Source organism: Emydura macquarii, unplaced genomic scaffold (assembly GCF_026122565.2).
Source record: "Emydura macquarii macquarii isolate MOO-44397 ecotype Brisbane River unplaced genomic scaffold, CSIRO-AGI_Emac_v2 contig_2681, whole genome shotgun sequence".
Classification (NCBI taxonomy): Eukaryota; Metazoa; Chordata; order Testudines; family Chelidae; genus Emydura; species Emydura macquarii.
The window spans coordinates 2,746,899-2,763,013 of record NW_027132818.1 but is presented as its reverse complement, the minus strand read 5'-3'; the positions used below and the strand labels follow the sequence as shown (position 1 = coordinate 2,763,013).

Genomic DNA, 16,115 nt, shown 5'->3' with positions numbered 1-16,115 from the left:
TCACCTTTCACACACTTAACCCTAAGAGGATGTTTGGGGAAAACACTACTGAGACAAAAAAAATGCTCTTACGTTTAATCCTTGGGTGAACATAGTTTTATTGCACACCACAGGAACTGTTGTTACCATCGCCATAGAAAGCAATCTAGGGAGAGGAATAAACTCAGTGGTTTTAAAAGAGTTGGAAATCTCTGGTTGAGCCTCATAGATCTGAAATAAAAATAGAGTTTAACCAAGACTTATTTAATCATGTAGACTGCAGCCAATTCTACAAAGCACATTACAAATAAGATATTATTTGTTAGTAGTTACTAACAACAGTACTAAATGTGAAGTTCCACACACAGAGAATACATGCTTAAAACAGTCATTCTACAATGATGATTACTAATGAGTAGTGCATCCTGCAGAGTGTGCATCAATCTTATGTTCAGTTCTATGGGAAACCTGCAGAAAATTTGCCTATTATCCATGGAAGCCCTGCTCTGTTCAACAGACAGCACTGTATACATCACGCAGATATTTTTTAAGATTAAAAAAAAAGACTGAGGAGTATGCAGGAAGGACAAAAGGATTCTTTCGCCATTATTTTTGTGTCTTGGAAACGAAAATCCTCACTGGGATGTTTCTCACAGAATGCCAACTCCTTCTTTCCTAATTTAGTTAAATGTTTATACCTCTTTCTACTCCCAGAGCGGCCTTGTACCAAATGACCTTCTCACTCACTCAACATCTACACTTCTCAAAGCAGCCATGGCTTCGAGCCACAGCTCATTTTACTCAGCATTCACGGAAAACAGGATGTTACTTTTTTCTTTACCATCTTCAACATTTATTTTACAGCATCCTGCCTCTTCTTTCTTAGCATAACATCAATTACCACAGGTATTTCAGAACCATTATGTCCTTCCTGTTTAGGTCATTTAAACCACAATCATTTAACTTCTCTGTAGTTCGGCCTTTGGATCTGATTTGATTTTTAAAATCAATTAATTATTTAAAGTAAGTGCCTTGCTGCCTTTTTGGTGAGGGACAACACTAAATACCCTGACCAAACAGTGTGTGTACGCAATTTGGAACACACTACATCTTCATCCATAGAAGCCTCAGCTAAGGCACATTCTTCTCTGACACCAAACTACTGTTTCATTCAAATAAGAGGCCAGATCCTCAGCTGGTGTAAATCCGTTTAGCTGTACTTAAGTCAACGAAGCATCCTCAGTTTGCACCAGCTGAGGATCTGCGCCAAGATCTTCAATTTGAAGTCAAACTTAAAAAATTATTTCCACAATATAACCCACTAGGCCCATGTATTTCATGACACCCTGAGCATGGTTAACTTTGCCCAGAACTAACAGAAGTTAGAATGTCTTGTAATACCCAGCTGTAGAAAGTGGAGTTAAGGGCAAATTGTCAAGTATAGTATTGAATTTCCTTGTTAAATGGCTTTAGTTAGGCCATGAGTGGTTTGATTTTTCTGTCATTTCTATTACACAATCATACAAAATAGTAATACTTGTTTTAAACAAAAAAATGTTGATCTTTTAAAACAAAGCATCAGACTAGGCTTTTCCATCTAAAGAAAGCATGCATTTTTCATATTCTTCTTACCTTTCTTAGCAATTTGATATTGTCTAACCAGGTTGACTTCAGTCTGGGAAGGAAGGAATACTGGGTTTCCTTAAAGTATTTATTCAGTAAATCTGGGCACACTTTAAGAATATTCACCATAATATCAGCAACCATCTCATCCTCTGTTGCAGTTTTTAAACTCAGCAAAAAGCGCAGAAGCACCAAATTTCCTCCTCTGTTAAAGATAGATTTTGGGGGAGAAAAGTCACAATTTTAATATTTTTGAGTACTCCACTAGTTCAGTAACTCCAATATTAATGACATTATAATGCAACAGGTCAAATTCTGCTCTACTCTCATTTTTGTTGATGTAAATCCAAAGTCACTCCACTGACATTAATAGAATCACTCTGGATTTATATTGGTGTAACTGAGAATAGAATATAACCAAATGTCTCTGACATGAAGCACTGTAGTTAAAATAGAGCCCTCATCAACATAGTACTACTGAGATGTTCCAAAAAATATGTTTATCAAATTTCATAAACTTGAAAACCTATGATTATAGCATTATATTAAACTGGAAAACATTTTTCTGTGGCTCCCTTGTTAAGATAGGTTCTTTTTCCATCTGGTTTTAATTTTAAAATCTGTTCAGTTGTGGCACTGCAGATGGCTTCTTCTAAACAACCCTGAACAAAAGTTCAACCCTGAACATGTTGTAGATGCCCAGGGAACAGCTCTTCAAATTTACCCCAAAGCAAGAAAATAGCTTGCATGAATAAAAGAGTTATAAATGACCCTCAGCCAAGTGGTCTTCCTAACAATGAAGCACTACATCACCGTACCCACCTCCCTCCATGGAAACATAAAAGTTTAGATTGTTTTCCCTGTCGGTCATAAACTGGGTGCATAAGTATTTTATCCAGTAAGCCAACAGTGACTGTAAAACAAATTAATACCCGGGTTATCAAATTCCGGTGGCATTGAAGTCAATAGCAAAACTCACATTAAATTTAGGGGGACAAAGATACGCATATGTAGTTCTATGAACAGTTACTTAAATCAGACACTTAGGCATGGCAAGGTCTACATTAGCAATTTCAGCTTTGTTACTTTATGCTAATGTAAATGATTTGAGGTCTGGGAAAGACACCTTACAATGAAAGACTTAAAGTACTTAATCTATGTAGCTTCTCAAATACCTGATGGTTAAGAGGCAACTTAATCACAGTCTATAAGCACCTTATGCAGGAAAAAGCTACCTGATTCTAGAAGGATCTCTTATCTAGCAGACAAAAGTATCATGAGATCCAGAGGCTGGAAACTGAAGCTTAAAAAGTTCAAACTGGAAATAAGACACTTTTTTAAACAGGGAGGATAATTATCTATTGGAACAAATGCCTAAGGGCTGTGGTGGATTCTCCATTACCTAAAATCTTCTAATTGAAGTTGGATGACTTTCTAAAACATATGCCTTAGTTCCACCACAAGTTAATGAGCTCAATCCAGGAAATACCACATGAAATTCTATGGCCTATGTTATGCAGGTGGTCAGACCAGATGATCAGAATGGTGCCCTTTTGGTCTTAAAAAAAAAATCTATGAAATACAGTTGAGAAACCCAGCAGCTAACAAAAACCATAAATATAGACACAAATGGAATTTACCTGCCAGACGTGCCAAGGCTTCGATCATAGAAATTAATGCCATGTTTCAGAGAACAACAGAGGTCCATTAAGAAGTTATGAACCAGTTCTCTTACCATGACCTTTCCTGCCTCTTCGGGATCTTGAGTAATCTACAAAGTACGAGACAATTGTGAAAAAATAAACATTTTAATTGTTAGTTTAATGAAAGAAAATCTTACATCAAATTAACTTTTATCTGTATTTTATACAGCTGGATTTATACCAAGGTAATTCCTATTTTACTCACTTTGGTTTTTGGTTAAGTTAACAAGGCAAGTTGTAACCCATGTATATTCAATAATATAGGATTCCATCTATGTGTAGGATTCAAATTCCATAACTTGGAAGAGTATTTATTAATTACAGGGCATGGTCACCTAGGGCTTTCTGGCAAGAAATAGGGACAGTAAAACGAACCAGGCCAGATGAACAAAAAAAAAAAAAAAAAAGACACTAAATAGAGATGTAAGCATGTCACTTTTATAAAGGGGTTATGGCCAAACAATGTGCTGACACTATAAAAATTAAGATTTAAAAAATTAGTTTGAAATGTCCACTTTTCAGCCTTACTACTAAAAATCAGTGCAAGAAAGCTATCACAGATGCTATCAGCATGAAGCATGCAAAACAAACATCATGATCCTTGGGCCAATTTTGAGTCAAAATGTTGGCCACGCAGAGAACAATTTTTAATACAGTACATGAAAGATGTATAGCTAATAATGCCCTGCACACTTACTAACACTTCAAAGGGAAAAAAGCATGATTTCCATTACAGATACAGCACAGAAATGAGAGAACAAGCAATATTTATCAGGTCAAAGACTGGTAACTTTAACTTTTTAAATATGGTAAGGTTTAAGACTACTGCAAATGCAAAATCCATTGGCAAGTTATTGTTGGGAAATCACAAAACCTACTGACAAAGCAGTACTTTGATCCACACTGCAACAATGTGAATAATTCACAGCTGAAATGCATGTAGTGTCATATGTGTGCATGGCTCTGTACAAAATACTTAATGGAAACAGGTCCTTGCCGGGAGTTTACAGGTTCCCTATAATCTGAACTGCATATACAGTAGGTAAAAGGACAGGAGCTGACAAAGAGACAGCCAATTAATGGTAGAAGTTTTCATGAAGAGAGTTGGTCTTTTAAAAATCTATGGATACTGACATAAAGGTCTGATACAAAGTCCATCAAAAGCACTGGGAGTCTTTCATTCCATTCTATAGGCATTGCATAAGGCCATAAGCCAATTTAGATACCCCATGTCTCAGATATTTCCAGTACATAAACACAACATGTGCAATTCTGGTTATGGAGAGTAAATTCAAAGTGACTTACGCAATAGCAATGCAGTGTTAGAAGGTACTAGGTTTCAGAGGAATAATTCTTAACTCATTAAAGATAGTTTTGTACATATGTATCTTCATTTGCTGGTGGAAGCTAGAACAAAATCAGTGCCAGAGACAAAACTGCTCTTTATTCTGGGGCATTATTTCATAGAGTCAGCCCAGTCTGATGTATTGAAACTGGGTACATGGGAAGGATATTAAGAATGGCACTGCACATTCTGGTCTTTGCCCTCTCCTACTCCGTCTTATACTAATGCAGGGAGCAAGATCTTCCTGGCAGTCAAGCAGGAAAGAATGCTGAAGTGTCACCATGCCTCAAAGTCATCATTTCTCCCTGGCTAACAGCTCTGCTCTGGAGCTCCAGAAATTGAGGGAAGGAAAAGAGCTCCCTAAAGTGACACGAAGATAAGAGGTTCCTCCACACCCCTACTGCCACTCTTCCTAGAAATGAAGCACTAGTTGTCTCCAGTCCAGCTCAGTCGTTCATTGCTTTCTTTAAAGCAGTCTATGGTGTGGCCCTCTCCTCTGCCTGGGATCATAAATGGAGATATAGACTGGTAGGGGTAGGGCTAACACCCGTTTGTGGACTGCACAGACTGAAGCAAGTTGAAGAAAGAGATACAGGATAAGGAGTTATGAAAAATATCTTATGAAAGAAATGACCAGACCTTGACATCCTCAATGCTGACATCGGTAATCCCATTCCAACGGTAAAGAGAAGCAATGTGATTTAACATTTCTGCAGTAAAAAAACGCACCTTCTGCGTCTTACTAATATTTTTATTTTGAACCACCTGAAAACAATAAAAAAAAGGCTTTAGTTTATTGCAAATGACTGTGAAATGGAAAATAATAGTCTCCATCATGCTTTCCACTTGCATTGCTTTTGCACAGCTCCCTCTTCTCTACTAAAACAGAAGAAGCATTTCCCCTTTTCTCCTTGGTTCAGGAAAGCAGCACACTCCCACAGCTCCCTTTCCTTCTTGGCTAGTGTACTGGAAGCAGCCTCTCCTGTTTCAATCTAATTTAAGCACTGAGCATACTAAGTGTTTGAAGAACTAAAGCCCCAGTTTAGACTAAGGCCTGGTCTACACTGGTGGCTTAATTCGAATTAAAGTCCCTTAATTCAAATTAATTACTGCCACGTCTACACTTGCGCATTGTTAATTTGAATTAAGGAGCCTTTAAAATCGAATTAATAAAACCACCTCTGAAAGTGGATTAGCGCCTGAAGCGCATCAGTTAATTCGCATTAGTGAGAGTGTGAACACAATGGGACTTAATTCGAATTAATTGGCCTCCAGACTGTATCCCATGATGCCCCATTTCAGTACCCTCCCCAAAAGCAGCCCCAGGAAGATTTAAATCTTCATTTCCTGCGGTGAATGGGTTTAAAATCCTAGCTGCGATCACCCACACACAACAAGCCCTTTACAGTTTGTCTGTTTAAGATTTGTCCCTTTGAAAGTTTAGCCTTTAAAGTTTGTCCCTTTGAAAGATTTCACCACCCATCCCCCTCCCTGCCTGGTGAATGCATTTTAAATGCCAGCAGTCAGAGGAAATTCTTTGCTACATTGTTTCAGTGGCCAATCATGGAAATTGATACTTTCTTAAGAGTTTATTCACAGTGCTATATGTGGATACATTATATCATGCTTTCCATCAGTGAAATGGAAACATTTGTATCACTGTATTAATATACTGACTGTTATTATTTATCTTACATTCTACAGACACCTATAGAATCAAAATCAAAGGCAAGCAATATACAGGGGGTGGTGGGGGGAGCATAAAAGGCAAACAGCATACAGTTCTAAAGTAATCCAGGATAAACTGCGATGTATTTGTCACGGTCAAAATGAGAGCATAGTTCAGCTGGCTCCATGTGCCTGCAGCACTGGTGATCGGGGGAGTAAAAAAACAGCATGAAAATCCTTTTCCTGTTTGTTTGGGGGTGGGGGAAGAAGCAGTGCTGCATCCTGGGATGACACTCCTCACAACAGCCTCTATGGTTAGTTGCACTGTGGGATAGCTTCCCACATTGCACTGATTTCTAATTCGAATTAAGGCTGGCCAGTATGGATGCAAGAAACCAGTACAAACACTGTAGTGTGGACAGTCTGCAGCGCTTTCTATAAATCGCTTTCTGAAATTTGAATTAAGCTCATTCGAATTAGTGCTGCAGTGTAGACATAGCCTAAGAAGCTTACAGCACTCTTAGAATACCACAACCCCATCAGCTCCAGACAAGAAACTGGAAAGCTGTTAGAAAAACTGGCAGAGTTTCCTAGATGTGGAATCTGAAGAGGAGGTAGTGTTAGGTATACATGGAGTTTGTGTATGTTGGAAGCTCTACTCTGAATACAGGAATTGACAAAATCCACTGGGGGAAGCTGACAAGAATTGTTATCCAAGTAACCCATGAATGCACCAAGCAGATGTTAGCAATGGCAACTGGTTAGTTCCAGGCTCAGACCCAAGCTTTGGAGAATCAGAGTCTTCTGCAGCTCTGCAGGACCTGAGCTTCAATCAGACTTTCAGGGGACATGTCTGACTTCTGGAGAACCAAGTGCTTTGGTTTAGCAGGATTTGGATTTCTGAGGCTTGTTTGTAGATGCAGTTCAAGGAATTTACAAACTCTAAGGGAAAAATCCGTGGCGCATATAAATTTCACACAACAAACTGTTCCAGATGCCTCCTCCCCACTGCAAAAAAAGCCACAAAAAAACAAAATCCTGCAGCAAAAGTGAATGTAAAAATCTGTGAATATAGCATTAACCTTGTAACATCCAGCAGTGAAAAGCAAGGAAATTCAAAAAATTAATGTTTTCCCCATAACGTTTCCACGGCTTCATATTTTTATTCCAGGTTTCTTTGTTAAATTTTAAACCCCATGTATTATGTTATTAATGCAACCATGATATACACCAGAAAAAGATAAGCAAACAATGCAGGAGAAAACTTCATTTCTGGAGCTTCCTGATTTTGCAATCCCAATGCTAGCTTTTTTAAAGTTTAATTTAATGTAAATTAAAAGCACAGTTTTAGTTTAAATTACCCTTTCCTGTTAGGTTTCTTCCATATGGAAGGAGGACAGCAAGGGCAAAGCAGCCAGAATGTAAAAAGAACTGATACACAAGGGGATATGGCCAAAGCAGTTGAAGAAAACTGATTCTACAGCAAGTGTCAATTACTTCTGTTATCAGGCTTCTATACCAGCCTTGACATAACTTAAATCTGCTTTCCCCACCTCATGACAGAACCAACTTCTATGAGGAACAAATCTCCCCTTTCTTTCAATGGGTTTATGTGGCATGTGGAAAGTAGTTCTCCTTGCAGCAGCTTTCCTAGATGTAGTCCTGGGTTTTTACTGGAAAGCTTCATTATAAAATCACCATTTTCCTCTTGCCCATCAAGAAACAGCTTTGCCTGGTAGACTACATTACTAGCCCCAAAGCAGGAGACTCCCAGTCTCAACTACAAGCAGATACAGACCACAACAGCAATCTCTAGTCAGGATGACAGAATGAGGGCTCCTACTGAACCCTATCAAGACTATGTCTTTAATTGGAAACCTATGGTAATGAAGCTTCACTCACCAGACAAAGACAATTCTCTGCACCCCATTTGCCCCAACAGCCTCCAATATGAAAGCATCATAAAATCTCTACTCCTTCTGGAATTGAGGCAGTGTGCTCATCAGCTAGATTTTCAAAGTAAGAGTAATAACTTATCATGGATATAGCACCCCACTTCTTCAGGAAGCAAATGAGATGGGATGTCTGCAAAATGTTACGAACAAGCAGTAAATAGCTTTTAAATTCAGCACCTTGGTCATTTCATTTAAAATTCTACTTAAAAAAATATCACATTATAAGCTTAAGCCCCAAGACAATTTTATGGCCAACTTATAAACCCCTGATGAACAACCTCAGCAACAGAATGCTGACAATCCTTTACAGCATAATGCCAGAGTAAAAAATAGCTGTATATTCTTTGGGAGTGCATTGCAAAGCTGTCTTCAGTAGCAAGAGAAACTGAAAGCAAGGGACAAAGCCATTTCAAGGGCATACTATACCTTTGTTCTCAGTGTGGAAAGCAGAAGATTGATAGTAGAAATTTTATCTTCCTTTAATCCAGTCCTAAGAATATCTGGAATGAAATCTAAGAACACATTTCAAATGTTAGAATCTGAAGACAAGCAGCATTTTAAATAAGAAATTAATTTCAGGGAATTTGTATTTGTTTGTCTTTGATGTCACTCATCTGTGTTGTATTTAAAGATGAACAAAAATACCAGTATTAGCATGAATGATGAATAGATAATTCAGTGATAAACAGAATGCTGTGACACTGCCTTTTATGAAATACCTGTTGCAAGATTATTAGCCAGTTAGTTGGCTCAGTTATTATTATTTAAAATGTAGTTTGAGCTAGTGCCTACAGACTTCACCCAGGTCAGAGCCCCATTGTGCTAAGTTCTGTGCAAACACATACTTAATGACAGCCCTAGCCTTGAAAGGCCTACAATCACTGAAATCAATGGGACTAATTATAGGGCCTGATCCAAAGCCCACTGATATAACAGGAGTATTCTCATTAGCTATAATGAGCACTGGATCCAGTACTTAGTGTGTTAAGACAAGTGTGTAGATAAGCCTTTTTAGGAGCAAAGCCTAAATTAGCTAAAAATCCTGATTCCTTCTCTACGGCAGTTCTGAAAACTATTCAATGTGGGTCAAGTACAGCCACCCATTCCTTCAGGGTTGTGCAAACATGCTCTGATGACACTTCCCTGCAGTGCACCAGTGAAGGGCTTAAGAGGCACAGCAACCAGAGAAAGTGGCCCTTTGACCAATGGACAAACCATTCTAATGGTTTACATGGGCCTTGCACAGGCTGTCTGCACAGGGATGGATTTCACTGTTGTCAAAAACTAGATCTTGCCCGATTTTTTAAATATTTCACTTTAAGAAGCAGGCAGCACATCCAATGTTCGGAATGTAATAAGTTTTAAAGCTGTCAAGTCTTTGATCTTTGAGGCTTTGAAGGTACTCTAAGATTATTTATCTTGAATTGAGTCATCTAGGCCTGCCTATTTACCCTGTAGTCAGTATAAGCAATACCATCATCATTTTTAACCAGTACAGCCAAGTGTTTTGGCAAGAATAAGGTTATTTAAAATCAATGTTTAAAAATGAATTTCCTTTCTGTCTGTCAATGCTGTTTAATTGGGTCACATTTTAAAACATTATCTTAAAAAGATTCTCTTTTAACAAAAGCAGTAATTGTGAAGTACCTTTTAACTCCAGCACTTGTACTAGGATTGTGTTGTCACCAGTAATTAAAAAGGAGAGAGCAAACTGAATATAAGCCATACGGACATCCGGTTTCCCCTAAAAGAAAATTAAAAGATACTTTTATCATATACATTGTACACAAATGCAAAATTATTACAGCAGCAGTTGATTATCCTTATAAAATATGCAATAAGTTATACAGACACATTTTATATAAACAGATCCCCAGTATATTAATTTGAAAAACTACACGAGTTTGTCAGTCACTGTATCAATCTGTGGAGATTACGTTCATATTTTAGCATCTAGTTAGGTTGACAAAGTTTTCAGTTTTGAATGCCTGGGCTACGTCACAAATGATACGTGGTTTGATGGTCACACCCTAATCCCCATTTGCGCACATCACCAAACCACCACAGATTGTTACACTATTCAGGACAACTGGCTCTCTTATAAGACAAATCAAGGACCAGACTAATAAGGGTGCTGTTAGTCAGGACCAAGGTGTATTGGCAAAGCTCACTGGAACTGATGGGAGTTCTGTCTGCATAAAAGGCAACAGGATCTGACTATGAATTATGATTATTTTTGAATGATTAATTACTTACTTTCCATCTGGAAAATGAAATCCCTAGCTCATTAGTGTATGTCATTTAAACAATATGTAAAAATCCCCAAAATGAAATATAATTACCGGGGTACAATGTGCAGCAACTTTCCCTTTAAAAGTGACTTGTAAGAAAGGGGAAAGAAAAAAATAGCAAGGAACACCACTCATGCTAACATGAGAGGTTTTGTCAAAAAGTTTGGGAGTTTGATGGTTTTCTGCTTGATTTTTACATTATAAATTCAGGTCTGGTCTCCCTGAGGAACACTGAAGAACTGATGAAATGAAGACACCACAACGGATTGAAATCTGAACTGAGAAGAGCAGGAATTTCCAGGCACTGTTTGAAACTCTGTTTTAATTAATAATGTCTAATTTACTCCGTGACTAATGAACATGTGATTAAATGAATCTCCTGGATAAAGATTTAACACCCAAGCCCTTCAATTAAGATGTGAGAGCTTACAAAGGTAGGCCCTGCAGCAAAAGCAGGGAACACCAAAATTGATATTCCTGATAATTTAACATAAAAAACCAACCTATTTCCCCCCAAAACCACCTTTCAGGATCTCCATCACCAGCAGAAAGGGCACAAACTCAATCTTCATAAAAATCTTTTGCCACCTCTAAATAACTCACTTTATTAAATCTTCCCTCTCATTATGGAGCTCAATCAATACCTAATCTATCCATAATTTGAGTTAGAAAAATCATATCAGCATATCATATACACTACTGTACTGAGCAGGTTATATATATATATTATATATATATATATATATATATATATATATATATATAAAAATAAAAATTAAATATATATATATATTTTTTTTTTTTAATTTTTATTTTTTTTTAAATATTGGCTTGATTTGCTCAGGCTCACACTCAGGGGGAGAAATGGAACAAAGATTCTCCATGGGGGAGGAGAGCTAGGGTTTACACTGCCTGACCTCCCTAAGGAGTCCTGGCAAAGGCATGCTCTTGACAGTGGTTGGGACTCTGCAAGAGTGGAGGCTGATTCAGCACATCCTCTGGTTATTCCTTCTACTCTCCCTCTCAGGCTAGCAAATTCTATTTTTGGGATAGTTTTGGCCCAGCACAGGCCTCTTGGAGGAAGAGAGATGGCAGAGGCCTTGCTCCCAAGCAACTCTGGGACCATGTTCAAGTGGTGTTCCTGAAAATAGCTAGGTTTTCTGCATGGATGTAGAATGTTCAGCTGCCACATCAGCAATGTAGCCTACTATATTTTAAGCTGCATCATAGGTTGTCACGAGGTTTGCAGGTCTCTGCAAGACCTCTCCAGGTATAGCATTAGCCACTGGCAGTCTGGGGGCCTCAGTCCATTGGTTAGGCTAAGACATGCCAGGTTTGCATCAAGCCCATCACTGGTTATAATTTCTAAAGCAGAGTGTAGTTTTTCATAAATATTGGGTGAAATCCTGGCCTCACTGAAACTGATGGCAAAATTCCCACTGACTTCTATGTGGCCGGGATTTAGCCAGTTAATTTTAGAACTGAACAATTTCCATCCACTTAAAACATAAATTAAAAGCATTAAAACATTGCTTTTGCCTTCCTTCCATTCTAGGCTTAAAATGTCTTGTCTAATGGCAGTTCTGTCCTCTGGCAACCAAACCACATAACAAGCCATGATGCAGTTTCAGAACAGATTAGGCCACCCAATACTATGGCAGCAAAACTCTACAAAGCCATGGGGAAAAACTGGTTATCTTCAGGCACTCCAATCCATCAGGGTAGCAGAGATCAAGCACGGCATGGAAATGAAATGATTAACTCCTTCAGGTGCCAGAGCCATGTTACACAAGATCTCCCCTAATGACAGACACTTACAAACATCCCTGGCCCCTGTGTGTTCCCCATTTAAGCGAATGGGAAACTCTTCATAGATCAGCACTAGTGCCTATTATAAACAATCAGATAGAAGGGGAAGGAAGGGGTGGGGAAGTAGTTGTGGATAAAAATACAGTGGCATAGAATTAGCAAGTTTACTTTAAAAATTAGCAAAAGTAAACCAAAGTTAAAATAAGATACCTATGCCAGCTCACCTGACCCCTGCAAGTACTTTGCTTACCTTCTTATCTCTTTTCTTTGCTAATCCAGATAGGAATTTATTATTAAAATCAAAATGGCTATAGACATCTCTTGCAGAATCTGGTCCTTGTGCCACCATGGCTGAAAGCAAAGTGAGGCATACTCGAGTCATCCTACGTGAATATATGGGGGGGGAGAAAATGCATGTTATTGCAGGAATGATGGTCACACAGACAAACCCTTGCAGATGTTATAATGTGAAAATTTATACCTCTCAAATCATCTATCCACAATTTCCACACAAGTCAGTGGGAGTTGCAGGCGCAGAGCAGCACTTGGAGTCCGTTCCCATGTGAGTACGCAAGTAGAGTCAGGAAAGCAAAGGTCTAACCACATCAAACCTGATCCTGCATTCCTACTGCATGCAAAAGTCTTGCAGCCCATGGGAGCCTCAGCTCAATAAGGAATGCAAGATCCAGCATCTTTACAAAGCAATCCCTGTTATTAATTTAGGCAAATTAATATTAGGCAAATTAGGTTAATTCCATAGTTAACACAGAATTCTGGCCAATGTTTCTTTCATATCACTTGTTTTTAAAAGTATGTTTCTCAGATCAAAGCCCTGAGCCTGCAAACTCTTATGTATGTGCTTAAATTTCACATGGGGCGCAGTGCCCACTGGAACTACCCCTGGCAGTAAAGTTAAACACCAGCATAAGGGTTTATAAGATCAGGGCCTTACTTCATTCCTGCAGAATTTTTTGCATTTTTATTATTGCTTATTATTATTTTCTTTGTTGAAGAAGGCAGAAAAAGAGCGGTGTTCCGGTCACAGGACCAAACTCTGAGATCCTTACTCAATTTTCACTCAAGTTTTATACTCAGTCCTTACTCACTGATTGCAGTGTAAGTTTTCCTGAGTAACAAAAAGAAAAAGTTGGAGGTACTGATGTAAAGTAAGTAGGCACAAGGGAATTTATTTCTACATTGTTCCCATCAACTCAGCTTACACACACAAATGTATTGGGAAGCTGCATGTTGATTTTCCAGAATAAAAAAGGAGAGAGTCAGAAATGAAGGCTCCAATCCCTGCTCCCACTGACATCAACGGGATTTTACCATTAACTTCAAAACTGGGACGGGATCAATTCTGTAGCCCTGACTCATGTGCACAGAAATGCCATTATTAATGGCTGTATGATCAAGTCCTAAAGTTCCAATATTGAAATAAGCGAGAGTCCCGTGGCACCTTAAAGACTAACAAATTTATTCAGGCATAAGCTTTCGTGGGCAGTGGGTTTCTGTCCACAAAAGCTTATGCCCAAATAAATTTGTTAGTCTTTAAGGTGCCACAGAACTCTCGCTGTTTTGCTAAAAACAAACTAACATGGCTACCCCTCTGGAACTCACCAATATTGAAATGTTATCATTCATAAAAAATCCTGAGGAGATGCACACGAAGCAGAGATCCTACCTGCATATGCCACATAAATATGTCCTCTTTGTACTTCAACTGGACAACATACATTCTCAACAAATTATTGTAATCATTATATTCTATGCCCCATTGGTGCAACTGACAAATGACAATAATTGTTTTGTGACAGTTAAATGCTTTGCCCTTTCCTTTTAGCCAGTTTAGCTACTAAACATAAAAACACCCTGTCTGAAATTCAACAGGGCAGTTTCTCTTAGGCAAGCTCTGGAAGGATTTCCCCAATAATTGTATTCTGGGATCATTATTATGAAGTATATTATTATGCTTGCAGTGTTGTTGGAGCCATGTTGGTCCCAAGATATTAGAGAGACAAGGTGGGTGAGATAGTATCTTTTTTTGGATCAACATGTGCTGATGAGAGAGACAAGCTTTCGAGCTTACACAGAGCTGAAGAAGAGCCCTGAATGCCACAGACAGAGTCTCTAAACCAATAAGCACCTTCTCTCATCCAAATGACACACTGACGTGTAAAGCAGTGTTCTTCATTGCAAAGCTTGCAACTCAGTGGCAGCTCCCATCAACCCTAAGTGCGGCTCCCTGACTAATTGACTAACTTCCCCACCACACACACACACACCTGGAAAGTTGGGGCAAGAGGGGACGGAGGTGTGTGCGGAGCGAGGAGGGGCTCTCCATGTGGACAGCACAGCCCACCAATCCAGGGAGGGAGGGGAACAGCCACCCCCTCTGCTCACCATGCTCCCAGCCAGGGGCCTGCGAGGTAGTAACTGACACAGCGCAGGTCACACCGCGCGGGGCAGGGCAAGCCAAGGCCAGCAGCTAAGTTACTGCTGGGAGTAGCGGCCACAGGAGCGGAAGAAGCACTAAGGGAAACGCTCAGCATCGGCCGGTGCCTCTTTGCCTCCCGGGGCAATCGCTTTGCCTTTTGGTGGTGTCGCCACCTCCCCAAGGCTCCTCCTGCCTGCTGCTCACGCCTCTTCACGGGGGGGAGATCCCAGCTGAGGGGCCGAAACCACCAGGAGGCAACACCACTGCCCTGCTGCTCCCCAAGTCACCTGGAGGCAGAGGTGAGCGCTTCCCTCCGGTCTCTCCCGCTCCTGTGGCCACTGCTTTCAGTGGCAACTCAGCTGCTGGCCTCGGCTCCCCTGCCCTGCATGGTACTGACCTGCCAGTGAGTGACTCACTCACCGCCTCGCAGGGTCCCGGGAGTGCGGAGAGGGTGGCTCTTCCCCCTCTTCCCAGCAGGCTGGGCTGCACTGCCCACGTGGAGAGCCCCTCCTCGCTCCAAAGCTCCTTTCCCCTCCCATGGAGGGGCCACCCCCACCCCAACTTTCCTTCCAGATGAGAGGGGGAAGTTTCCTGGGATCCCCCTCCCCCCCCCTCCGGGGACTAAGCCCAGGTGAGCCCCTGGCTGCTGCTAGGAAGGGATCGGACCTGGGCTGAGGGATGGACTGAAGGACAGGGCTGATCGCTTGGCAGAGTGGAAAAACATGCCCTGGGGCTGGGATGCTGAGCGGAGCTGGGCAGGGACCAGCCTGACATGGACAAACTGGGGCAAGGAGGCACTGTGGTTTGGCGAGAGAGAGAGGAGAGCAGACAATGGGAAGGGAATGTGGGGGTAATGAGGGAAGGGGCCCCAGCCTCCCCAAAGACAGGAGTCACCAGCTCTCACATTGAAGGTTTTTTGCCAAAGTCACCCCTGCTTGAAAAATAGTGAAGATCACTGATGTAAAGCAAAAACCACCCACCACGCCTCAACTACTTCTCAAAGCAGAAGAAATGATTGTTGAAGTACCTTCTTTGGTATTAGGTTATAAATAAATTAAGAAATAAATTCAAATCAAAAAAATTAGTTGTCACATTTAAGAGACACAAAAAGGTGACAAAAAAAGTTGGGCTAATGGAGAAATTATATTACAATCATGATGATATTTTGTGAAAAGACTAGGAAAAAAAAGCAACAATCAAACTCAGCAGTTCTTGCCACCACCACGGTATTCTGCTCAGCTTCTGTGAGCAATAGAAAAGGAAACGTTCTCTCTGTGCCTCCCTGGCACCTACAGCAGGTTTCAC

At 40.1% G+C, this 16,115-nt stretch overlaps 1 protein-coding gene across 2 annotated transcripts in view; it reads right to left on the bottom strand.

Annotated features, from left to right (window-relative positions):
• URB1 (URB1 ribosome biogenesis homolog) overlaps nt 1–16,115 on the bottom strand; it is an 85,012-nt gene that overhangs the window by 64,978 nt on the left and 3,919 nt on the right. For both annotated transcript variants that reach the window (XR_010923152.1, XM_067565610.1), the window contains exons 4-10: nt 12,624–12,756; nt 9,921–10,017; nt 8,700–8,785; nt 5,290–5,415; nt 3,243–3,373; nt 1,612–1,807; nt 73–210 (exon numbers count right to left, since the gene is read on the bottom strand). Coding sequence is in view for 1 of the 2 variants with exons in the window: in XM_067565610.1 (XP_067421711.1) it covers nt 73–210; nt 1,612–1,807; nt 3,243–3,373; nt 5,290–5,415; nt 8,700–8,785; nt 9,921–10,017; nt 12,624–12,756 (907 nt within the window). In the remaining variant the exon portion in view is untranslated. The remainder of the gene's footprint in view (nt 1–72; nt 211–1,611; nt 1,808–3,242; nt 3,374–5,289; nt 5,416–8,699; nt 8,786–9,920; nt 10,018–12,623; nt 12,757–16,115) is intronic.